This window comes from Phaenicophaeus curvirostris, chromosome 3 (genome assembly GCF_032191515.1).
Source record: "Phaenicophaeus curvirostris isolate KB17595 chromosome 3, BPBGC_Pcur_1.0, whole genome shotgun sequence".
Lineage (NCBI taxonomy): Eukaryota > Metazoa > Chordata > Aves > Cuculiformes > Cuculidae > Phaenicophaeus > Phaenicophaeus curvirostris.
In genome coordinates this window covers 63,945,531-63,973,476 of record NC_091394.1, presented here as the reverse complement: position 1 = coordinate 63,973,476, position 27,946 = coordinate 63,945,531, and the positions used below count along the sequence as shown (strand labels likewise).

Here is a 27,946-nt window from a genome sequence, read left to right as displayed (position 1 = left end):
CACATAATGGCTTAAAACAGAGCTTATGTACCTATGTCAGAGAAAGCAATTTCCTAGTAACATGCTATGGAGTTTCACTCCGCCTCATTCTCCTAGGCACTTAGATACTGTTCAAAAGCAGCCTAAAATAATAAGATGCCTTGATCTGTCTTGGGGTCTGTGGTTATTCAGACACTTATCAGAGAGGTACATGATACTGTTTCCGCAGTACCCTTATTTGTTAAACATCTCAGACTATGCTAACTATAATAACAGAACCATGCTGAAGTATGGCAACTATGGTTACCACAATCATTGCAAACACAACTGAAAGTGGAGGAAGAAGAGGAGGTACCGATGCATGCTTATGGTCAAAGACTGTTCAGGAACTGGGAGATGATGTCACAATTTTGCATATCTAGTTCTCAACCCTAATTCCCACATATTTGCATCCTTATTCAATTTCTACCCTGGCCATGCAGTTCCACCTGGAATAGCACTACACGTGTTTCACACAATTCTATTACTACTGAATATCCTCAACCTCCGACTTATCCTCCACATCCAAACGTGTTTTGAACTTTCTACTATATTGGCACTTTAAAGGAAAAAATGTAGATAAGTTTTCAAGATTTTCAAGTAGAAACTTCCTTGTTTCTAAGGGATAGAAACAGGAGCTGGCTAACTGCGTATAATAAAAAAACCCCCAGTGACTCCTGTTTAACAGGAAATTAACTACTTCTGTGAAAATTGTTTAGTAAAATATATTTAGCAAATTAAATATTATGTATCACAGCATAATCTGTAGACTGAATAACACAATAGAAAAGATACATCTACACATTGTGGCATATAATCTATAGTTTTCAGTCCAATTATATTATTCCTGGTAGAATAACAAAAGAAGCAAGTCTTTGCCCACACCTCAGAAATACGTGGAGTTGCACACTACACTGCAAATTAACTCACTTTACAAACAGCTTTTCTGAGACAATTTGAAGAATGGTTTAGAAGTTCAGACTACTACACTTTTCATTTATCCAATATGAAATTTACTCTCTAACAAATTATTGTATTTGAATTCTTTCTACAAGAACGCACTGACTGCAAAGATCTTATTTGTAGTAATGTCTTCTTTTCCTGCCTTATATCATGGTTTTCATGCAAAGGGTAAAGTACTTATCAGCAAAACAAGCTGAAACAAGTGAGACATGGTCCTATGGCACATATAGGAACTGGAAAAACAAACCATTAAGCTTTAGTGATACTATTCTTAATATCTTTCTTATTTTTTTAACATGCACATTAGCGGATGACCTCTGTAGTAGTCCCAGTCTGAAAAACAGACTGGAGATTGACAGATGCAAATTTTTACTGGATCAGACATGTTTAGTGTCTGTCTTTTAAAGCCTCATCCGTTTCGCTCATCTATCTGTACAGAACAAGAGTAAGGGTTAACAGAGAACTGATCCACGAGACAAACCTGATAGGCTTGGCATCTATAAGAGAAGTCTGCTGTGCGGTCACCGAAGCTGCTGCTTCTAATCAAAATCAAGAACCTAACCATTAAATTCTTCCCTTAGTTCTTTCCTGTGAAGTGGTCCAATGGGAAAGAGAAACAGTTTTGAGAGGTATATTTTAGTACAGTAAAAAGAAACTGCAGCATTAAAGTGTCTTGTGTTCTTCAATCTTGAGACTTGATTCCCATCTCTCATTTTTACTACTTAGATCAAACACAACTCCGTCCAATTTCGCAGGATTATACTAGAAGGAAATCAGTGTAGTGGTTAATTAGAACCAGATCCGAAATGCTAGTGGAGTCAGTATAATGCCTGCTACTGCAGATGATCTTTTTACATGAGCTATTACATTGACTTCTTTAGGTGGAATTGCTTTAGCAAGGCTCATTTATCAGGGCTGTTAGATCAGATGTGCTGTCAATTACTTCTGAACCTATTTAATCTAAAATCTGCTCCAGATCTAACAACTTAACAATTTCTAACTAACCTAGAAACAGATCATTATCTAAAGAAAGCTACACTCAACTTTGCTGTACATCAGCACCTTGCTTGCACATTCTTGAATGGATGGTTTACAACAGCACTTCCCATAGTTTTCTCTTGGTAAGGTCATTGGTACATAAGTAAGAGCAGAAAACAAATTCAAATAAATCCAGCAACTGAAACTGGTTAGTCACTTTTTCATGATATAATACAATTTTAAGAGGACATAACGAAAAATTTCACTCGACATGATGCCTTGGTTACTTAGCATTTTCTAACAATATCTTTAGGAGTCTCTTTTATCACCTTCACAGACATAGTATTCATTGAAAATATATATCAGATGCACAGAAAACAACGTATATGTTCCATTTATAGTAAATATTGATGGAATGGGCAGCTGCCCGAGTTCTCTGCCTGTTTGTAGTCTGTGCCTACTTGTAAAATCCAGCTGTGCTTTTTTTTTAAAAATCAAAATGTGTTACTAGCCAATATTTTAGGAAAATAATATTTTGAAAGGTTGAATTCTGAGAGCACCTCTTGACAGAAATTTGGCAGTACCTCACAGATGATCTCAGTCCTTTTACTCCAGGAGTTTTGCCCTTTTCTAGCTATATGACTAATGGGTTCATGTATATGCACAGCCATGAGATAGATGTGCTAATAACAACATGAATGGCATTGTCCCACCTATTCATCTACGTTTTACTCCCTATATTCTTATTGGGCATGATATTTTAGGGAAAATGATCTTCATCTTCTTTATATCCATACTGACTACAGACTATCCAGAAGCACATAAAGTGGCCCAAGTTACAATGGCTAACGCACTCTTGTGGTCCATACTCTGCAACCATGAAAGATCCAGCATTGCTGTTACACAGAATCCAGCACTTTCTGACAGTTTCACCTTCTTTAATCCTAGTGCCTCTGCCACTTAATAACAGCTTGCTATTTTATTGAAGCCTACAGTATCAGAAAATGGCATATTTACACTTCAAGAACAAGGGCACACTGGGAAAAAAAATGGAAAGCAGAGATTTGTTCAAAACAAATTGCTTCAGGAACCGTAGCACGTTTCCTAAATGTATACCTTACCCCCCCTACTAGTTTTTGCTTGATAACCCCTTTCCTATTTGAAACAAGCCACCACCACCTCCCTTCCTGGGGATGACTCTCATAACTGAAGAATTCTGCCTTCCTTTCACAGAGCTTGAGTGCAGTCACCTGTTTGGGCCTCTCTTGCTGACAATCTTTATCAAGCTTGTAAGAATATCATGTTTTGAGATTCTGAGTCTCTTTTTTTTTTTTTAAATGAAATTATCAATGGCAGATGAATGGAAAAACAAATGTCATTACTGTGAGGCCATGCATTCTCACAAAATCAGTTTGAAAATTTTGTCTTTAAAGACATTCCAGTTAATAATGCTGACATACAGCCATTTACAAATGAGGCAAGAGAAATGAGCAAAGCTCAGATTGCTGCAATACCTAACAGCACACTTAGTAGCACTAAATAGCAGAGAGTAGGATAATTAAAACCAAAAAAAGTTAGTTCTAATCTGTTTTGCATTAATTAATCAACACAGTTATCTTGTCCATGGCTACTGAAGACTAAACCACAAATCAAACCCTCCAACTAATAGACTTGGCTGGTTCTGCCTAACATAAGAGAATAGACTGAAAGATTTATCTTTGCAGATTCTCTGTTCAAACTTCTATTCCTTTCTGTCTCCATTCCAGTGACAGCTAAGATAAAGTTAACCTTCATCAACTTTATCTTTCATAGGAAAGGAGAGCATTCTCTGGCAAGATATCACTTTAGGAATTGCCTTTTCCATTAGATTTCGTGTCCTGGCTGCAGATTAGCTCAATGTATGATTATGTTTATATGAGGGGGAAAAGTGTTCTTCAGATCTTGTGTATAAACCCTTTCTTATAGTATTTTAATTCTAATCAGTGGTGCTTGAAAAGATCAGAGGACCATTCCTGATATTTAGTTTAAAAACAAGAGAGAAATTCTGTAACTCTTTTTATTTTTACTGTGTATTACTTGAATCCTGTGGATGCATTTGTAGTTTTAAATTAAATTTTTCAAAGACCATTCTTGGGCATAAAGGCCAACTGGAAATGAAAAGCCCATGTCCATTAGGCTTTTTTTATATCCACATAGTGCACTAGCATACAAACTGTCTCTTAAAAATGAACCCTGGCTCAAGGCAGCTCCCAAAATATGCTTAGGAATTATTCTGGAGTACTAATTGCCCATGACAAAAACCATATTAAAGTGTTTTCTAACAGATTTGAAGTGCAAAGATTTGAGTTTAAATGCCCAGGAACACTCTCCGGAAGTGTTTAATCTTTTACAAACATAATCTCTAGTCTTAAATTCAAGATGCTGGGGTTTGATTTGTTGGGTTTTTTTAGTAGGAAATATTTATATAACTTACCATCAGATTCTGACAGTGCTGTCTCAGACGTTTGAGATACCATGGAGACATCTTCTGGCCTTTCTGCCAAATTATCTCCTTGCAACCTAAATTGTGGGAAAATGGAATGAAAACATTTGCAATCATATTGCAGAGATAAGCCATAAAAAAGTGTTATCTCTGACTACGTACCCTACTCATAACATTGTCCTAACTAAAAGGGTAGCTTTGCTGAAAAGCTGGCATCTATGGTTCAATCATATCAGCCCAGATTATCTAGTAACCAAAAGTAGCCTCTAATCAGCAGTCAACTGAATCCTAACTTAGTTATTTTTGTAAGACTTAACAATGGTAGGGTTTTGGTGGCACCATGTGCATATGAAACTGCAAGGTTTCTTCTCTACATCAAAGAGTATTTTAATTGAACAGTGCTGAGTGGGGGATACAGGGCTGGCCCCAGTGAGGAAAGATTGGGGCTGCTATGTGTTGGACACAGGCGGTTCCGTCTGACTCCAAAAGACCCATGGCAGGACACAGCTAAGCCCTTCGGCCAAAATGCTGGGGCTTTGAGAAAAACATAATTAATGAAGAGCAAACAGTGCCACACCGGCAGAAGAGCAGGAAACTGAAAGAGTTGGAAATGGCAGTGGTAACACCAAGGGCAAAGTAGTAGATGCTTCATGTCCTGGAGTAGATTGCGCTCATGGAGAGAAGCACACCAGAACTGACATCCACTGCAGCCCATGGAAGTTGCACACCAAAGCAAGTGGATAAGTCCTGGAGGGACCTTAGCTCATGGAGAATCCACAGTGGAGCAGAATATTTTGCTGAAGGACTACAGCCCATGGGGAGAGGCCACACTGGTGCAGGGGAAAAGTGTGAGGAGGAAGGAGTGGCAGAGAGGAGCTGTTATGAACTGACCACAGCCCCCCATTACCTGTCCCCTCTGTGCCATTCAAGGGGCACGCAAGGGATCTGGAGTGAAGGAGTGAAGCTGGGCCTGGGAAAGGAAAGGTGTAGGTTTCACGTTTATGGTTTTCTTTCTAATTTACCTAAACCTATTTTTATTGGCAATAAATTCAAACTAGTTTTTCCCAATCAAATCTGTTTTGCCGACAACAGTAGCTGGTAAGCAATTTCCCTGCCTTTATCTCAACCCACAAGCTTTTTCATCCTCTTCTCCCCCACATCATTCTGCTGAGGGAAGTGTCAGAGTGAAGGACTGGCCCTTAGCCAAGGTTAACCCACCACAGAGAAATACATGCAAGAATATTTCCTCCTCCTTTGTTACTTTTTAAAAGAAAAGTACAGTAATTATGGCAGGCTTCTTCTTCAGGCTTTCCTACTGCATCAGCCAACTGCAATGCCTTGACAGCAATCTAAATGAGCATCTCAAGAGTCCCAGTATCCTTCTTCAGGCTCTTATGAATCCTGAGTAGGGATTCCTCTCTGAAGAAATGGTTTGTAGCTCTTAACGCAATATAAATTCAATTTACATAAAATATATCTTAACTTGAAAGAATAAGGAAAATACAATTCAATTTTTCAAAGCCTCTTCTAAAAAAGCTCTTCTAAAGATGGTAGTCAAATCATAAAAATGCACTGAAATAAAACTTTGGGGAAAGAAAGAAATGATCTCTTAAAAAAAAATTTTCACTCTGTATTCTCACTCTCTGCAGCTGCTTTACGCTAAACTTTGAAACCAAGAAGAACCCCCACATCTGCACTATCTGAATTTCACATTTTAGGGCTCTCAGAGTTATTTAATATATTTGTATCTTAACTCATTTATTAGTATGCACCTTCTGAAAACCACCACCATCCTACACTTTGTTTCCTTGCATAGTCCCTGGGATAATTTATTTATGATGCAAAGCTCAATGCAAATTCTGATTACTCTTACCTGAGGAGGCAGTTCCACAGAATACAGAACACTTCAAGGCAACAAAGTGTAAAACCTAGAAGCTGTAAATCTAATTTTGAAAATTACTTCTATGAATCCTATACCTGGTTTGTAAAGCTCTACTAACCAATTCTTTAAAAGCGTAGCTCATCAAACAGGCTCTTCTAAAGATGGCAGTCAAACAGAAGCAAATAACTTTGTATCATTATCATAAAGATATTCAAACAGGGAGAAAACAAATTGCAAATGAACTAACCATGAAAAAAGGAAAATCTCAAATATCACATCATGTTCCTTTGCATTAAAATTGGTCTGTCCTCCTTCATTACATACACATGAGTGCTTATTGCAAGCACACATTCAAGCTTATAAGGATATACATAGAATCACAGGAACTGGAAGTGATGTACTCTACTGCCACATTGATAGCTTATTTGTGTTTAATTAAAGGAAAATTACTCCTAACCTCCCTGCTTATATCACAGTCATTAAAAAATTATCTCTATATGTAGGACTGCTTCTTTTACCCCATCAGAATTTTCAAGATTTTATAATACATTCCTTTTCTAAGCTTTCATAAATCCAAATGAAACATGAACAATTGCAATTATTCTCATCTTATTATAGAAATTACATATATATAAGTGGTCCATTACCTCATGAAAATATGCACAAAAAATCTTTAATTTGGTCAGAAAAGCCATTTTGTATGATTCCTCTTTTGGGGAGGAAAAGCCTGCATGAATTGGGTGGGTTGACGGGTGAATAAGACATTTGACATATCTGGACTTCTTTCACATCCAGTTTTCATGTTATTTATGTATTTATTACATATGGATTTGTATTGTAATAGACTCTCATGTGACTCAGGCAACAAAAACCATCAAAACCACTGGGTCTCTTCCAACCTGGTGATTCTATGATTCTATGATTCTATAAAGGAATTCCAATACTTGAATTATTCTTTCTTTTTCAAAATATTAATACTATTTATAAGACACCTCCACTGTAAAATGAAAAAATTCTTAGCAACAGATTAGGAAGAAGCATACATCTAGAAGAGCTTCTGAATGTGTCAGATATAGTTTCTAATCTGTTCTTGTTTATGCTACTTTGTTCCGTTGTTCATTCTTGCTGAATGCCTTCCAAGAAAACTGTGTTGCACCATGCTGCAAGCAGCAGTAATGTTGGAAGGCCTAAGGTATGAGATCCACTTATCTGGTCCCTGGTTCTAGAAAAGCATTTTCATCTCCAACTCTTTTTCTTTCAGACTAGTTATACATAAAAGTGTAAACTCCAACGTAGACTTGATTATTGCCAGATATCAGACAAAAATTATGATCAAAAGGTTGTGTTGGAACTTTTCATCCACTGCCTCAGAAAAGGCAGTTATAAAAAGAGCAACGTATATGAAAGTCACACCTCTGTTTGAAAATCTGAAAATAGCTGAGGTTTTCCAACCCGATAGCAAGTTTTGAAAATCTTGACTGCTATTTCCAGTCTGTGGTCTTAATAAACTAAAAAACAAATAAACAAACAAAAATAAACACAAAAGGAAGTCTAAACTTGATACCTGCTGGCCAACTCCTTTTCTGTATGTATTCTGTTTATACTGTGATCTCTTCATTAGAAGCCATTGTTTTAATTTTAGTTAAATCCAACCAGCTCCATATTGGAACTTCAAGAACTACAAAAGCAAATAGCCACCAGGCAAATATTTCATTTTCCTTTGACCCAAAAATGCATTTTGTAGGACTCGTTCCAAGAAAATTGCCAAGGACTCCAGGGCTAAAGACATGCCAAGTTCTACAGAATGCTTCAGCTCCATTATACTGGGTCTATTGCTACAAACAAGCTTGTGGGTGTGTGAAACACAGTCATACTGCCATCATGATTTAGAAAGTATGATACTATAAAATCATGCAATAGGAGGACAAAACAACTTCATTTATTTTCTTGGAATGCATCACAGCATAACAAAATCCTGGACTGCCTCATAAGCGAAAGGAAAGAACAAATAGGAAAAACAGAACGGGATTCAAGCATTTTGAACATTTTCATTACTTAAAACTTAATTGTTGGAAAATGGGGCATGTAATCAAGACAAGGATACTACAATTTGATATTTCAATAGAACTCACCAGGTATGAAGCTTAAACTGTTATTTAAATCCCAGTTGCTAAAATGAAATTAAAAGGTTAACTCTGTGAGGTACATTGCATAACCTTCCACCAATGGTGCTGTGGAAATAACTTACAAAAAATCTCATTTTGACTAATACAATAACTTCCTTTTGAATATCTTCAATATTTCCCTGGTAATTTTCACTGCATGATAATATCTCAGAAGGCATTGCTCTGTGGTATCACAATTACCAACAGTTGTAATGAAACCCTTATAAATCCCAATAACTACAGAGGTTGAAAACAGCTCACCGATTGTTTGATTTCATCCTATAGGCAGTGCAAGAAGCAGTACCCTAGAGACGTATCAGATACTTTTTTGTAGTCTCCTTCCATTTGTTACTAAAAAAGTGAAATAAAGCAGACTAATGGCCATAAATGTTTTATCTTATTTCTATTTTTAAGTTGACAGAATGTTCCAGGGGAATTTTACGAGGATTAAATATGCAAGTATTTGAATATGAATTTAGTGACAGGGACATTGTACACCATGCAGGTGGGCTAGAGATTCAGTGCACATCTGCATTTCCTGCCTGCTAGAGGAGCTCAAGTGGAGTCCAGCTGGAAGAGACTGACCAAGTGCCAGAAAATCTCAAGCTTCTCTGTGCCTGGCCTTTGTGAAAGACCCATTCTAGCACCCAAAAACTGATTCTTGAGTTTTTCTGACAGCACAACTTAACAAGGAAATGCCTTATGAACTGACTTTATTTTTCTTCATAGCAAACTCCTCATCCTCCCATCCTGTTTTCAAAGACACAATAACACCTCTGTGGCAATCAGATCATTAGTGTCAAGAAGAAACACTGCATTGTCATCTTTCTTCCAGAATTACTTAGCTGATGGAAATAAATTGGCACAGTATATGAGCAGTCATTCTGCAAGACCAGCCTTGCTTTGAGCTTTAACAGTCATCCAGCATATCATTTGTTTCTAGACTGTGCTGTCTGTCTGAATCATATTATAGAGTCAGATTCTTCCATGTATATGGATAAAGCAAAGAATATTCTTTTAGTACTAAAGAAGGAATAAATGAGTTGTAGGAATGAATACACGCTGTAAGGCTTTTTTAAAGTCTGAGATTTCTATAGGAGTAACGCATTTCTCAGTAGATGAATTTGAAAAACTCAGAGCACTTCCCTTTTAGTTTCTGACATGTATAATTAAGTCCTTTTGATACTGTAACATGTACTACTTAATTATCCCAGAAATATTAAAGTTGGAGCTATCTATACAATTTTATCTAATCACAGCTATATAGAAGTAGACAGAAGAAACGACCCTCATAAAAAGAAGTTCTGTTCTCAGCAATATGCCAGTCTTTGAAATGATATATACCTTTCTAACATGGTTCACTCAGACATATTTCTTAGTCATCTTTTCTTCTAACTAAACTGAAGTTACTTAAGCAGACTGTGTGGTGAAACTTGTCACTACCATCTGAACATTAGTCCTTCCCAATTTGACATATTTGACAAGAAAATAAATGTTGATGGTATCGTAAGTCCAAATGAATTAATTGCTCTTCCTGATTTTAATTGGCAACATGGTAGTTCACTACAATTCCACAGTCTTTTTGTGTGATGTGTGACAGAATTAGCAGTCTTGTTTTCAAATCTCTCTGATATCCAATGTACATGACCTATTAAGAGGACAGCTTCTTGACACTATGGTAATTGCTGAGTTAGAAAGATGTTAGACCTCACTCAGAAGCTGAAGAGACAAGATGATGCTACAAAACAACTCATCCCAAAAATCAACAAAAAAAAACACAAGGAGAAGGAGGATTACAATTTTTGCACAAACTCTTTCTGAATCCCCAGATAAAGAACTACAGGCAAAAATTATATAATTATGTGTATGTGTTGTCCCTCAAATACTGGTACATGACTATGGGACTTCATTTTCTTTTTAAACATAGCAAGCTAGAGCTGAATAAATTTGCTCAATTACTGATGTTCCCCACAGGTGAAGAACAACAGAAACTTTGAAATTCCACTTGCGAAGAAATCCTGAAAACCTCTTATTTCAAGAAAATACAAAGGCTTTGGCTGGCTTTTTATTAATAAAACAAACACCTCCAGAGGTTCCAAGACAGTAAAGGGCAATCCCTAAGGAAGAAGTGGAAAATTACATGCCCAAGAACTGCAGCTCCAGCCATTCTCTCTGCTCTGCCCTGCCCTGCCTCAGATAAATTTTGTTGAATCTGGATAATTTCTGTAAAACATTTTGAGTTTTGTGAATCATTATTTCGTAAAGAACACAAATTTCATCAGAAAACTGCTGATCTGCTTTGCTGAAGACTCTGCTGACTTCTTTTAGATAAACACAGTGAGAAGTAGGGGAAAGTTCAGCCATGAATCCTTAGATCTTTAGCAAAAAAACAGTAAAGCTGGTTTTATGTTCACCCAAGATCAGTGTACATTTTTAAGTCTACAACTGGAAAAAGTTCTCAACAAAAACAAAGGTAGTGCCATGTTTATATTAGAATTTTAATTAAGGATTTTTTGGCTTGTTGAGTCAATGATTTTGCTTATATTATTTCAAAGTAGGTTAACTATGCTCTTGAAAAAATTCTAACAGTTATTAACTCAGATCAAAACCTGTAATATACATTTTGCAAGATTAATGAGTACCATGAACTTATTAACAAAAGGAACTTATTAAAAGTCTAACATGAAGGTGTTTCTTTGGCAACCAAAGGGAATTTCAGTCAGAGAGAGGGAGAAGGATAAATTTGAGTTCTTAGGCTTCCTTTTTTCTTTCCCTCTTTCAAATCATGTGGGTTTTTTCCTGTAATTTAAAACATTACATCTACATCGCTCTAATATCACTGTAATACTGAATTATAGTTTCCCTAGAACAAAATCCATAACTCCAGGAAATTATGGCAACTGAGATCAGACAACAAATGTCCTGAGAGCTGCCACATGCTTTTAGGTTACATTGAATGTTTTCTTGCACCTTTCCCTAGCAACCTCAACACTACACCAGTAAGAGTACTCCAAATTATATAACCATTCATCCTGACTTACCTAAAATATGGTGAGTTTATTTCAGTCTTTGTTCTCAAATATACTGATCCAAATTCTGATCACATGTACCTTGACTTACTGTCTCCACAAGTTCTGTACTCCTTTGTACTGCACTCCTTTCTACTGGTGTAAAATCCAAAGCTTCTCCAGCACGTAAATATAAAGCCAGGAATTTCTGACCTATTCTATTTGTTCTACTAATGTCTTTTACAAAAATTAAAATGTTAAAAATGTGCCAGCAAAATTCTTAGTGTAGTCACAGGTACAGAGACAAAAAGATGTCAGCTTTTGAGTATATATTATGCCAGATAATATAATGCTAAAATTATATTAAATAAATTTTAGTAAACAATAAACAGGCAAAAGTACTCTTTTGCTGGCAAAACTCTCCACTGTTTTATCTACATACTTCCTAATGAAGATTAGTTTTTTAAAGAAGTTTCTACAAATTTCAGATAAATAAACTATAGAAGAAAAATGTCTTAGGTCTATAGGGGGAAACAACACGGAATTTTGAATTCAGTGAATAATGAGAGTGGCTGGCACCTCTTAAGTCTGAAGTAATAATGGAAAGCTCTGATGTAGCACATCAGCTTGTTATATTTAAAAGTCAGCGAAATAGCTTCTCTTTGTACCATAGGTTAAAATACAGGAACCATATGCACTGAAGAAGAATGAAGCCTGAGGACTACTGGATTACCCTGCAGAACATTACCCAGGAAGGTAGCTGTTTCCAAAATTAAACTGTAAGACTATATCAATAAATACAGATATTTAACAAAATTTCTGAATAAAATGAAGGAATATAAGCTTAGTGACATATTCAGCATGTTCCCCAACAAAGATGTATAACTCCTTTAAATCCATTTAAAAACATGGTGCAAAGCTCTCAGGCAGGTGGATATTGTTACTACCATCAATTCTATTTCTGTGAGATACACACATTGTATTCTTTGATACAAAGAATAGCCTCTGTTTTCACTGAGACTATTCAAATTGCAGTCTGTTTCTTACTTTTGCACTCACTTTCTCAGTGCTTCACACTAAAACACAGGAAATTATTTGAAAATTCATAAAAACTATAGTTAAAAAGGATTTTGGTTGAAGTCCATTCTATTTTTGCAAATTGAAACCATTATTTTTTAGTCACTCTTGAAGATTTTTGCAGAAAGTTTCCATGTCACCAATATGTAACTCGCAGCCATATTTTCTGTTGGTAAAACCAGAATATCCACTCACTGAGCAAAACTTACACACTGGCAGAGCCTGCAAAATAATGTTTTCTGTGTGCTGTTTGCCTTTTCAAAATGTCTGAATGCAGGTCTTTGTGCATTTAAATAAGTAAACTCCACAGCTATTTCTGAGGAGAACGCAAAGTGGAAATATATTTCCCAGAGTAAGGAATCCATAAAGAGACTGTATTATCTAATCCTTTTAGACAACGGGGAATTAAGCCATTCTTATGGCGATCTTTTTATCTGCTGCTGGCTTCAAACCATTATCTCACAGGAGAAAAATTACAGTCTTTGTCAGCCTTTTCAGACTTAATACTCTTTCTTCCCCTGTGTACCATTATTTCTAGGACTTGTGAGAGAGTTGTGTGTGCGTGTCTGCATGTGTGTCTTTAAAAGCTATATTAAACTGTTATTCAGAGGCTCAAATTATGATCAACAAACTTCTCCAAGCTCATGATCTCCTGGCATTGTCCCCATACCGTTTGCATCCAGAAGCAACTGCTATTGCTGATATACATCATAGCATAGCACCAAACAGAAAGAATCTATGAACATTGCAATAAAGAATTAGTTTGCAAAGCACACATCAAAGAGAGCAAGGGAAAAGAAGGGAGAAAGGCTTGGGAAAGCACTTGTCTTTTTAAATTATTGAGTGAGTTAAGTTTGTTTTGTAGGCAAAAGGACAAAGATATATTGACAAGATCTACAAACGAAGGACAGAATGTAATGGATGTTACCGTCTATTGAACCGAGATACACAATAATATTCACTTCATTTTCAAATATGCTTCTACTACTTTCATTATTACAAATAAAGATTAATACAATCAAAAGAATTAAAAAACACTTTAATTCTACTCCATTTAGAATTTCTCAATAGTATTTTCATATGTTTACAAATGCATCAACCTCCTCATGCCAGTGCTATCTTTTTACAACCAGCCTGAGATAAAAAAAAGTATACCACTGCAAACTGTGATGTTTTAGTGGCACATCATTCATTCAAAGCAATTTATTCTATGTTCTTCCTATATAACCACAACCAGACACTAATTCCCTTTTGGAGAAGTTACAGTAGGGCTTTCTCCAGACTTGGGGCACGAGTACCACATTTCCGAAAACAGTCCCATGAGACCATGATAGGACTACTATGTATAAGATGCAGTTCACTTTCAAATTTTTTGTTACCACAGGCATATGTTTCAAGTCTATTGTTACTAATGTGTACATTTATTTCTTCAAACAGAGTTATTCCATTTCTCTTCTGCTGATTGACATTTATGTCAAAACCAACAAGTCTACGTGACACATGCAGTCTTTAGGGAAATAAAATAGCTGTTAAAACAAACACAGAGAGAAATGCTTTGTCTCTGAAAAAACTGCACAATGCAAGGACACAGATATACACTGTTCCTTTCAAAGAGATATATGCTTTATCTGCAATACACTGGTTTCTTAACAGTTTGCATAATTCTTGATAACAGATGATTTTTTATTTTCACGGTATTTTGTGGAACTTCTGATAGGTTTGAAATTATTGCTTGGTGGATTTAAACAGTGGGAAATTCTGCTGAAAATGAAGGGGGAAAGAAGTCTGTTCCTGCTAGGATTTCTGTCTGAGCGCTTGATATAGCAATACTGTCATATCGTTCCCTTCCCAAGATACAGTTGAGATTGTGAAAACTGTGGAGACCTTGGCCACTGTTTTAAAACACATGTCCTTTGGAAGTTTGCCATAAAACTAATTAAGATTTGGTATTAAAAAATACAATATCTTGTGCATTTTAGAGGTCAGCCTTAGCCTTAAGACCACTAAAAATATTTTCTGGAATATTTTTTTCTTTAGTGTTTTCCTATTTTTTTGAAAGAAGACGTAAGGTACCAAACTGGTACACCACTCCAGAAAAGGAAAGATAAAGTCATTTATTTCAGCTGGCTTTAACACTTAGAAAATCAACAGATGGACACTATTGTGGTTATTTATGCATCAGAGCTGGTAAAATTAATTGCTGCCTAGATTCAACTAAGCCAAAAAGCTAAATGAATTGTTTTACACAATTTTTTTTTCTGTCACATATTTTTTTTTATTTTTGTTAATCTTTTATTTTTTCTACCTTACTAGGAGTTTTAAGTAGTAAAAGAATTCCTTCACAATTTTCCAATGTGAAAGGAAATTTTTTAGAAGCCATAAAGCATTACTATGCAGTTTGAGTTGCTTGTTTACCACCCTTAAAAGGAAAAATATGTAAATAAGGACAAGGTCTATGAAGCTAGCATAAACATGAGGAAAATTCAACTCTCTGAAACAAGAGGTCAAATAAAACTAAGGTTACAAAAAAAGGGAAAAAAGGGGAAAAAAAAGGAAAAATAGTGACACAAGTCATCTGGAATGTTTAGTACTTTCTCCTCTGTAAGAACAGTCACTTAGAAAGAGTACAAAGACAGAAAGCTAATATGAAATGCAAGATAGGAAAGAAAATACTATGTATATATCATCAAAACGTTTAGCAACTTTTGAAGACATAAATTCTTAATTGTCTATATATGAGCTCCACCTTGAGAAATCTCCCCGCAAGATTATTCCTGTACCAACCACTTTAGTTTGGAAACATTTTTTCCCTTGATACTCTGAAATAATTTATTCCCATATTTTAGGAATATTAACAAACCATTAGTTTCTGCCAGACATCAAGACATTAAGCTGGCCTTAGCACTTCTGGGCAGATACACAGAATCTATCCTTTATGCAAATATATGTACCAAAAGACATCTATACCTGTATCCATTCCCCGATATTGCATCAAAGAGTACAGAGACCAATTAGGGGTTATATAGAGGATTTGAGAGGTTATTCTTTCTGACACATATGTATATTATTGATTAATTAGAAATATAACTTGTATGACAGCATGCCATGTTTCCTGCCTTTCTGCTGCATGATTAGACAGACACTAGCTGTTTCCCTTAAAAGATTACATATTCCAAAGGTATTTGCATGTAGGAAAAGACTAAAATTTTATAAAATCCACAAATAGGCAAAATACAAATCCTGTTATATTTCTGTGTAAAAGGCTACACACTAAACAAATCAAAACCCATTTAAATGTACAAAAGGACAAATTTACCTAAAATGCACCACGGAGAATAAAACTAGCAGAGAAAAAGGGGTCACAATGATACAAAATCAAGAGGTCAATTAAAAAAAACCCAAAAGAATGGAATCAAGTAGGGAATGTAATAAAAGATTCAGACGTATGTCATCTGGATGCTTTACACCTTCTGCTCTGACAGAATATTCACTATGCATTTGCACAGAACTTTGAGGAGAAGCAAAGTAAGCCAGAAAAAAAAGAGAATTATAACTACGGGTCAGGTCTAAATAGGCAATGACCAAATATATTTATCTTGTTACATCATGATTTTGGTATCAAAAATTAAAATTAGTTCTCCTTAAATCCAAACTTCTAGTCATATGCATCTCAGGAGTCACCATTCGTAGGTTACTCCCCACAAAAGATTAAGCTCTACTCCTTACTCTGTTAAGAATAGATAATTTTACATTCCTAGTGATCAGTTTCTCCACTATCTAATTCCATCACCTCTTCATTTATATTAACTCTGCAGTTAAAGAAATTATTATAGTTCATGTAAACAATCTCTGACACCTTCTTTTCCCCAGCTGTGGAATTAGACTGGGATTACATGCCTGGACAAGACAGGAGAACGCATCCCTTTACAAAAGACAAGTCAGCTATATCAATGGTTTTCTCACTATTCTGAAGGGACGTAGTGCATAGCTGAAGCTGAGGAAGGTGAGTAGGCTTCCTTTCTTCATCTGAGAAAATCTTCCAGGAGCCATCACCTTTAATTGCTTTTTAAATGTAACCCTATATCAGTATTTATGATCTTCCTCACAAGGGTAAATGATTTCATTAATTTTTTTCCCCTTGTTGTCTGAAGTCTCAGTAGTGTTGTCTGTGGACAGTATATACAATAACATGGCTTGTTTAAGAGCAGTTTTTTCCTCTATTCACAATCATCAATTTTCTGCTTTTGATAGTTAAATGAGAGCCACTCGTCAAGTTTCAGACGCTATTTTCTGCTCAGCTCATTATCAAATTTTCCACCAAATACTTCTTACTGACTTCAAATTTCACTAATATTTTTATAGCTTGACAACACTCAGATAAAGCATCTCCATACAGACTCTTACTCTGTGAGAATCTAAAATGGTTGAAGCTAGATCAACACCAGAGAATTCCCCAACCAAACAATTCCTGTTATTTTCTAGAGAGATAGATGATGGCAAATTCAGACAACAGTTCTATTCTTTCCACCACTGTACTTAAATCTATGACAAATTATATCTGATTCCTTCAGTTCTCTTGTCCCCTCCCCAACACACTCATGGTCCTCATGGGTCTATGTCATGAAGAACTGCTTGAAGTCTGGCGGCGTATTTCAGAGAATTTGCATGTGATTCTTATGTTTCACATAGTACAAGGTAGTTTATATGACTGAATCCCAACTACACAAGGAAATGGTAGAAACTACATAGAAAACTAAACTTACTAAAACATCGCAAAAATTTAGATAGTTAAATACAATTTTATTGGCCTTGACAAATAAACAAACTGACTTCTCATTTGGAGGACAACACATCTTAAAGGAGTCAAAGATACAGATGGCAAGCAGGGCAACAACAGAGATTTCACAGACAAGGCAAACTGGTATGAGGATTTTTGAGTATTTTTTCCAAACTGAGTTTTCAGAGAGTATCTTTAAATGGTAGCATGCCCAAAGCATCTAATCTATTCATTTATTCTACAGCAGCAGCTTAAGCACACAAGTTACTACCCTTGAACTGTACTCTACATGCCAATGGTGATGGTTAAAAAAGCCATATTTACTATTTTAATATAAAGATGTACTTTGTTTACACCTATACATGTGCTTCATCTAATATGGTAAAAGGCCTTAGGACATCGTGCTTTTGCTGTAGTTAATCTTAAAATATTAACTAAAATACTGCATTTCAAACCTACATTTGTATGCGACTAGTGCTTCTTCCCAACATTCTTGTTCAGGAGCCTTCAAGCTTGTGGCACAGTATGTTTTCTATAATCCCATTTCTTTTTTAATCACATGCAACCCCTTTTTTGTATTCTACTGATGTTAAGAAGAATGAATGCGGCCCTTGCGCTATTAAAAACAAAAAGCTTCTTACTTCCAGGAATGCATTGGCAAGACTCCACAAGAACAAGATTTAACTTTTGAGCATGGCAGTGGGCATACAAGGCTAATGGGTGGTCCTTACAAAAAAAAACCCCAAAAACAGAATTAAAAGGCCCCTAAAATTTATTCAATAGTTAGTTACTATTATCTTATACCTTATGTTTGATTAAATTTTTGCAAAATGCTTGATGTGCAAGTCACAACACAAAAGGAATATCAAAGTGTTGTTTGGCTTTTATAAACTGCCATTTAGATCTTTATTTAACCCATGTGAGTTTTGCTTATTTGTGAGGGTCTGTTACAATTCATCGGCCAAACCGGAAATTCATTTGTTTTGCCTGTATGTGAGAAAGGAGTCATATTTTTTTTTTTACTATATTCTCCATTCTCTAGGTGAAAAAGGATTTTTTATTATAATAATTTTGCTCAAATAATATAAATCCAGATCAGTTGTACTAAAAGCGTCTTTGCTAATTTTCCAGACTAAACAGCAAGAAGTAAACCTTCCAGACACAGAACTTCTTGTAGCCTTTTCTTTATCCATAAACCTTGTTTTGTTCCACCTTGTGAATGATGTCACCCCTTTATTCAGATGACTTAATATGCTGCTTAACTTTCACTGTAGTCCAAGAGCAGCTATGGGAATAACATTGTTCTGTAGCTACTTTCCCATTTGAAAAACCTCTTAAAGCTGTTACCCATCTGCATTTCGCTCATCGTGTGTGAAACATCTATACAGAAAACAGTAAGCTCTCTGTTTCTTACAGCTATATTCCAGTCTAAAAACCAATTTATACTCCAGTAGAATTAACCCCTCCTTTTATTTCTCTTTTTCTCTCTTTGTTTTTCAGCTTGTTGGGTTTGTGGGGTTTTTTGGGGGGGGGGGGTGGGTGTGTTTAGTTGGTTATGGGGGGATTTGGGGGAGGTGGCTGTAAAATCCAACTTGGAGTGATAGCTTGAAAGAATTATCCATCTTTACTTCCCAGATGTCTGAGTGGAGAACTTTACCTTTTATTAATATTACTGATATGGGCACTGATCGCTACCTATTATTTGAAGATGGCTGGTGAAATTATCAGCGTTGAATCATAGAACGTTAGACATCAGTTTCTAAAAAAACTTTTATTCTAGTTCAAATTGTGTCCATTCTCAGTCTCATCTGGCACGATTCATGAAAAAGCTCTTACTTTTGCCTAAGAGGCTTAAGGCAAGGGAGAATAAGGGATTCTGAAGGGAAGAACTGTTACTGTGCAGAGTAACAGCCTAGTGACAGTCAGAGAAAAACAGCTACACAGAGCATTTAATACTAACTTGAACTGCATGCCAGATAGTAGTAAAGGGATAAAGCTGTACTGACAGAGAAAAGAGGGAGCCAGAAGTTGCTAGTATTGACCTCCTATTATTACATTCTAGAATCTGTACCCTGATTTTCTCATGTATTTGAGTGGTACAAAGGGAAGGAGCTAAACCGGAGCTAAATGAAGTCCAATGACAAACATCTCAGCATGGAGAAAACCGTTGGTTCAGTTCATTATTCTCACAAGTCACTGTGCTCCTGTGTTTAGCCCATTTCTAGGAAGCTTCAGAAGCCACAGAGAGGTAAGAAGTATTGCTGTAGTGTACCCTACTGCAGGTGCTTTCAGTGGGCATACAGTATTAAAACACTACTCATCTGAGGCTAAAGTAACCCACACACAGCTGTAGACCTGATCTCTCTAATTCTCAAATAATGAAGGAGCTCTAATAATCCAGGGAAGAAAATGTAATCCTAGTAGCAGGAGGGTCTAAAACTTACATTCTATTTTAATGAAGAAGTGGGGTGGCACTTCGAGAAGGCTATCCTTTCCAAGCAAGACCCAAAAAATTAAGCCAAATCAAGCTAGAGCAAGTACTTCTTCAATTGCTCAAATAAATCCCTCTCAGAAGAGCCCCAACATGTCCAAAGAAGTAGGAAACCATCTAAAGAAAGTATGACAAAAAGTAAATTAACTGGAAGGTAATCAGAGCAGAGTACTTTTTTTTAAAAATACAGCAAGGTGAAAGAACTAGATTATGCAAATGCAAGAGTAAACTTAAAGTTTTTGTCTTAGCCAAAAAGCACGTTCCTTAACATTTGGAACTCCGCCAATCATATTTAAAGTAAAAAGCCCTGATCCTCCAACAGACAGCCAAAATACCTTCAGCAAACCTGATTTGGTAAGCCGATTTGACAAGCCCTATTATCTACAGAACACCCACCGCTGTTATTAGCTCCATTCATTTCAGATCACTTTTTACAGCCAAAAAATGGGTAACATTAAGAGGAAAGACACCTGTTTAATTGTAACCAAAGTATGCAAAACTTATACTAACTTATTTTTCAACTATATTTGAATGTGCCTACAATCAAATCTCATAGTATTTATATATAAACTGTACAGCACACAAGACTACTTAAAGAATATGAAAAAATAAAAACATAATTGCTAAAACAGATAAATATCCTAATAGGTTCCATATTATGACCTTACAATAAATACTAGGCTCTGTCAGAATGATCTAGATAAATGTCAACACAGAGAAACTTTCATAGACATGACCCAAATACTCAGGCTGTCATTTCATAGCAGGTAAAACACCCTGTCATTGTGTCCTCGAAGCCACTCACTTCATGCAACTCTCTCCACCCACTACTTCAGCTGCTGTGAGAAGGAGGCACTGGCCAAATTTGCTGCGGAGGTATCAAAAGAGAAGGCTAGCTGCACTAATAACTGTCTTGAAGTAAGAGACGAAACATGTCCTCAGAGGCAGTAAGAAGGAAGGAACACTCCAAAAGGAGAGACTTCATCATCTTGAAGGATAAATGCTAGTTGCTTCACTACTGAATACAACAGCAATACTCAGTTACCTCTTTTAGCTTTCCTTGCTACACTTGAGATGGGATATTTTTTAAACACCAAAGTTTAAAGAAACTGCTGAACTGCAGTGAGAGTGAAAAGAACCACAGACAAGTAGGGATCATCTAGTTCCTCACCGACTTCGTTAAACAGGGTAGGGAATGAAACAAAGGTGAATAGGTGAAATAAAGCACTGCTTTGCATTCTCTTATAAGTGAAGTGACAAGACAAGATTTTATGAGATCTTTCTCTCACAACTCATATTTTAGTCTGTAGAGTTGTATAGTACAGCCAGCTAAAGGACAACAGTAATTGCCAAGGTTGCTAGGTTTGGCTCAAGATCCGAGTCCTTTGTTCCCTGGTGTGCAGGACTGAGAGAATAAATACTATCTTGGCACCTGCTGTTTGCAGCTCCTTCAGGGAATTTAAAATTTAATTAACCTTCATAGTAATCCATAGAAGATTTTATGTAAGTTCAAAAAGACCATGTAGAAAACTTAACATTTCCATTTTCCATACCTTTCTACTCATTAATCCATAGACAACCAACAGTTGAAAAAAGGTACCACACTTTCTTGTAGCTAGTTATTTGGAAACATTATACAAAACAAGCAATTTGTTTCTAGTGAACTGCAAAGAATCCCACAACTAATATGTCTTCTCTTTCCTTAAAGTGTAAGACCACGCTGCGTATAGCAAAACTTCCTAGAATTACAAGGCCATTCAGTCACTGCTGTTCTGACAGTACTATGAGTTGAAGCTCCCTGAGGCTCCACAAGGCTGCTAAAGAGATGCTGCTGCATGGTTGATTCTTATCCCTGCAGTTATGCTCCCAGAGCATCAGAACATGTTTTGAAGCCCTTCTTCCAATGTAAGTGCCTTTTAAAAGTAGTAATTTACAAGCAAAATGGGGAAAGAGTAGAAACGTAGGGTGGCATATGGCCAAACTTTTGATTTAATTTCACCACAGGTTGCTTTTTATTTACAAGCCGCTAATCCCCTCTCAAACTGCACAATAGAGCAGCTATTGGCAAAGGCAGGCAGATAAAATTGGCCTGCCTCTGTATTGTTCTTGCTAATCTGAACCATTAACAGAAGGGTGAGAAGGCTAGTTTTTGTCATTTAAACAGGCTTAAATCCTTTCTCCAAATGAGCTTTTGTCTACATAGAAGAATGCATCTAAGAAATTTAAGAGGTTTTTTCTGTTAGTGTTGCATTCTCAAGTTGACATGGCTACAGGAATACCAACCTGTTTATTTGGCCCTCATACTGTAAATGCAAGAATTATTCCAGCTGTCAAAACCAAAAGGGGTTCAACCTCGTTAAATTATTTCACAGAGGTGAAACAGGATGAGATTATTAAGTGCTAGGAAGTATCTATTTGAAATCCTGACCTGCACCTGTGCAACTAAATCTCCATTTATACAGGTGCTTCTCAAATTGGATTTGAACCTTTAAATTCCCTGGTTCATCCCCTGAAAAACCACAGAAGCTCAAATAACTAATGAAATTCAGAGACAGAAAGACTTAAAATAGTTTCAAGCTGTGAAGTAAGGCCTAAGACTAACTATGTTCTTTGATTCATTGTTGATGTGACATATCTAGCTTAAATGTAAGTTGTACAAACCAAATGCCAGAGGTCATAGGGTAGCCAGTAGCTAAGCAATTATTTTTTCTTAGCGCAGAAGAGGTCATCACCTGGCCCATGAGGACAACACATAGCTGAAAACCTGGGGAAAAGAATGTATTGGTTAGCATGATCTGCTTTTGCTTTGCTTTTTACCTGGCACATCTTGCACAGATATTCAATGTGACCTTTGCTTGAGGCTCAGCCGTATGAGCACTTCGAGTCTGATTGAATTTGCTCCCAGAAGACATCACACTTGTTACTCCTTCCATTCTTAGATCATCAAGATCCTCTGCAACAAGACAGAATGACTGGATGAACACACGATTAAATTTTGTAACAATAAAAGTGGTTCACCTGTAGATTCACTAAAGAATAGAACAACTCAAAAATCAGGAGGAAAACACACACAGTTACTCATATAATGATAGGAAAAGACATTTGAGAGGAATTTATTTTTATATATTATCACCCTGTTACAAGGGGTTCCTTCAAAAATATTCAGTACCATTTCCACTTCAAACACTGCTGCATATTTTTTCAATCTTTATTTCTCCAATTCATTTATAAAAACTTGCCAGGTGCTTTATCAAGAGATGCTGTCCAATATATCCATTTGACATAGGTATCCATATTGAAGAAAAAATTCATCTTTTTGAGTGCATGCTTCTCCTTTTTCTTTTTTTTCTATTAACAGTAATGAAAAAATATTGCTAAAAGTGCTCTGCTAAATGTACAAAATGTGAAATGGATACATATATCACAAAGAAGAACACCATAATGTGCATATTTATATCCACCATATTGCTTAAATATATGGGCAACTCATAATAACAAATGCATTTTCTACTACTGTAAAATCATTCCTGTTTTGCAGGAAGACAGCAGAGGTTCTCAGAAAATTTTTTGCCCAAGATCACACTGGAATAGTGTAGCTGAGCCAAGACTGTAAATGAATTCTCCTGGTTTATAATCAGGACATTCATTTGGAAAACTTCGTAATTTTTTTGCTGATGTAAAAATAGGCAAGTTATGTATATTTAATGCATCCACAAGCCAAATATTCAGTTGTTCATGATTTGGTTAGGTTCTAGCTGAAAGGCAAGCAAGCAACACACAGATTAGCAGCTACTGAATGAGCACCAACCATTCCATGTACTGGCTAATACTTGTGGCTTGTGGTATACAGTATGCGATCATCTAATTAAGGTGTCATATGCTAATGTATTTTCATATATTTATGTTTAAAAAAAGAAATTTGATGTTTAAGGATCCAAGTGGAGCTGAAAGTGCATAGAGGCTCCTCTTCATACATTAAAGTGTGAGATACAACCCCCTGAACTATTACCCGAAAGACTGGTGGTTGTCCTCTAGAGTACATAGACGTTACTCCTACCACTGTGCTTCACGCTCCAAGCAACATGGTTGGATTGTCAAGTTTATGCCATGTTAACAACACTCTTTTGGAGAGACACCCATTTTAATAAGTAACATTCAAGAACAGCAAAGCTAAACTTAAAATGAAACTTTTGTGACTAAAGACCTTGAACTACATTTTCTTATGTGTAATGTTTTATTTCAGTGCTTAAGAAAACTCTCCACCCTCCCAAAATTCATTGGCTTGGTGGTATAAATTGACAGTTCCACTCAAGTTTCTGGCATCAACTTACACCATTTCCACTCCTTTTTCTTTATATTTCATCTATGGTTAATATATAAACTAATTCAAAGGATTTGGAAGGCTATATGATAAAGAATTATTAAACCAATCATCTATGAGTCATTTCAGAAAAGGTATTACATATTTGGAACACATTATGCATTAAAAAATACAGTTTAATTCAGCTTTAAAGAGGTGTGAAAAGTTCCATATTTTTAACAGATGTAAACCACTGGATGGATTACAGTTTAATTGAAATTGAAACATATGCCACAGGGTTTTTTCCCCTAGAGAGATGTGATTTCTTTAAATGAGGTTTTCAACTGTTCTCTGCTTGATTAACTTTTGGCTCTCTGACAACTAAGACTGTTTCAATAGAGCAATGACATTGGCTGCCCTCTATCATACCTTTTATATTTGAATCTGTGTATCAAAAACATGTTTTCATTTTTAGTCAACTACCAACATTTTTCTCTCAAGAGAAAATAAAGTGAAATTTTGTGCAAGAAACATAGATTTCAGAGGTGTTCATAGTTGTAGCTAACAGACAAGTAAACAGAATGTTATGCAGTATTGACATTACTGTCACATGCTGTTAGACCAATAGCAGTAATGTGCATGCCAAAATGCAGATTCGAATAAAACCCCACACCACCCTACACCATACGCAATTCTTAACTTTTTCAAATAATTTTTATTGATTAATTCATCCATGGCAACCCAGAACAAGCTGTTAAAATTCCAACTTGACAAGAGAAGTATAACCCCATCGACCAAATCCAAAAAATAACTGTAGCTTTTGATTTAACTTTGATTGCTGCACTTCTGCCGCATCATTGAATGATTTTAGTTTCTTCTGGATGCCTAAAATTTACAGTGCATACACTGCACTTTCTTCTCACTAAAGCCACCGGGCTGTGAGAAGCTGCTTGGTTCCCTATACCCATAAATTTGAAGGGGAATTTTTAGTTCTGAGCAAATTTACATGCCATCTGGCAATCTTCCTGAATGACCACATTCATTATTGAAGACCCTTCATTAAAAAAAAATAAATCATGCAGTAATTTTAGTACTAAACTCTGTGTCTATGTATCATTCAACAATTGATGCACCTTTTGCAGAAGACTATTTGTTATTAAAATAAATACAAACAAGTAGTGCAATAATGCATTTTAAGAATATAAAAAAAAAACTTTCCAAAGGTTCAGCTGTTTCTATGTAACAACGGAAAGAACTAGTCTCAGCAAGAAAGGATTTCTTTGAGAAGTCAATACAGTTACAGGGTTTGGAACACTGAATCTTTCCTCTTTCTTTTTACTCTTTGCTAGACCAACTAGTGATGATACAGCTGAGCAGTTCAGTGATTTTATTGAGCACCAATGAAGTCATTCACTGAGAAAAGAGAGAAGGAAAATGTAAGTTGATCACTGTTTATATGATGGAAGACTAGAATACCGTGAAACTTCTGAAATCCTTAGAAAATTATTGTACATCTCAGACTGGAAGTTCACGTAAATTAAACAATCTCACTTGTTCTAAATCAAAGTTTGTTATTTTAATGTATGACTGTGCACTGCATTTCTTTGATTTAATGTTAATTCTCTGCAATTCTTTATATGAACAGGGTACATGGAGACCCTACCTTAGTCCTACAGCAATTTCCATTAAGTACGTTCTTTGTAGGAAAAAAAACCACCTACAAGCTAAACAAAACCTTTACTTTTTTTTTTTCAAATCAGCAATTCTCCAAAATAAATTCTCACAGCTGCAGTCTTCAAGTATTGCCATAACAACAATACATGGAAATACTTAAACCGGGATAAAGATCACAAGTGTAATATAGCATAGCACTGAACCACATGTTTTCTGTATTAATAATAATGCTGCATTAAGATAATTTTTTGTGATACTTCTACAGACAAATTTCACCAAAGAGGGGAAAGGGAAAAATGGGATCTATTTCAGCCAAACAGGAACACAGTCCAGAAACAATATAACGCTTTTAAATAAGATATTATCTGTAAATAGGACACTGTTGTATTTATTTCCTTTCTTTTTGTGGAGGAAAGGCCAGGAAGAGGGAAAGGGGCACTAATGCCAAGTATTCTAGGAACTGCACAAGATTTCTTAACATCTTGGGATGAGAGGGTGTGGAATCATCTTATAAACATCTCCTACAAGACTTTAAGGACAGAGCTCTTCTTATGCAAAACCCCTATTAAATGCAGTGAAAGTTCAGTTGCATAGAAAACTCATGCAATCAAGTTATGTGCTATATTGTTTGATATGATTCAGTCATTTTTGTCTCCTTCCTCCACCGTAAAGCACACAATAATTTCCCAGAAGTAATTCAAGAAGTATAAGGTGCAAAGTTGGAAAAAGTCCTGGTTCATCTCTAGAGAAGTTGTGACAGCTCAGAGATTGTCTGTTCAGTCTAATGCTAAGAAAAGCACTAAAAGTTTTCATGTGAAAACAAAAAATTGAGATAATGAATTCTGATGCACCAGTAAAATAATGCCTCTTCCAATGAAGCAATTAATTTTTCAAGGCAACATTCTCACATCATAATAGACATTGATGTATTCCATGTACATAACACTGATTTGTCAAGTATTGTTGACTGATGTACAGACTCTTAATATACTCTACTACTCTCATTAAAAGAAAAAATCTCGACAAAATAACCTAAAAAAAAATATTCAAAAAATCAACACAAAAAAACAAACCAACAAAATCCTACTGCCGATAGCAGTTCTGGTTGTGTTCCAGGAATTTATGCTGCTTTATATGTCATATTTATATATAAGTTTCTCATTACATTAACCAACCCTCTCTGTTTTCATGAGAGGGTTGGTTAATCAAGAGAGTGTGTTAAAAAAACCACCTTATTTCCAAAGGAACTGTTGAGACAAGCAGGAATTAAGCTTCCAGAGAAAGAAGAATCATTAAGTTAGAACACTTGATGCTCCACTCCTGAAAATGATGCTTAATAATTTACTTCAACAGAAACAAAACTGGAGTTATCTTCTGCAATACACTAGCTACAGGATATCTCACTTTGTTTCTTCTTATACATCTATGACTTTGATGTCATGGAGTAGACAATGTTGTTATTCTGGCACATATCCTGCATATTGATAATATCTTTATCAATGACATGGACAAGTGCACACTCAGTAAGCTTGCAGATGATACTAAGCTGGGTGAGAGTGTTGATCAGTCTGAGGGCAGACAGGCTCTACAGAGGGACCTGGACAGATTAGATCAATGGGTTGAGGCCAATTGCATGGAGTTCAACAATAACAATTGTCAGGTCCTGCACTTGGGTCACAATAACCCCATGCAATGCTACGCTGGAGAGCTGCATGTGGGAGAATGGGGTTGATTTATAGTTGGCTGAATACAAGCCAGCAGTGTGCCCATGGCGCCAAGAAGGCCAAAGGCATCCTGGCCTGCATCAGGATAGTGCGGCCACCAGGACTAGGGAAGTGATCCTTCCCCTGTACTTGATGCTGGTGAGGCCAGACCTCAAATACTTTGTCCAGTTTTGGGCCCCTCACTCTGAGACGGACATGGAGATGCCGGAGTGTGTCCAGAGAAGGGCAACAAAGCCGGTGAAGGTTTTAGAGCACAAGCTTTATGAGGAGCAGCTCAGGGAGCTGGGGTCATTCGGTCTGGAGAAAAGGAGAATGAGGGGAGAACTTATCACTCTCTACAACTACTGAAAACGAGGTGGTAGGGAGGTGGAGGTTGATCTCTTCTCCCTGGTAGCTAGTGACAGGAT

General features: G+C 36.2%; 1 protein-coding gene across 3 annotated transcripts in view; it reads right to left on the bottom strand.

Annotated features, from left to right (window-relative positions):
- Positions 1–27,946, bottom strand: part of C3H8orf34 (chromosome 3 C8orf34 homolog) — a 180,969-nt gene that overhangs the window by 46,577 nt on the left and 106,446 nt on the right. For all 3 annotated transcript variants that reach the window (XM_069854217.1, XM_069854214.1, XM_069854216.1), the window contains exons 8-9: positions 22,659–22,794; positions 4,433–4,518 (exon numbers count right to left, since the gene is read on the bottom strand). In XM_069854217.1, the coding sequence (XP_069710318.1) occupies positions 4,433–4,518; positions 22,659–22,794 (222 nt within the window). The remainder of the gene's footprint in view (positions 1–4,432; positions 4,519–22,658; positions 22,795–27,946) is intronic.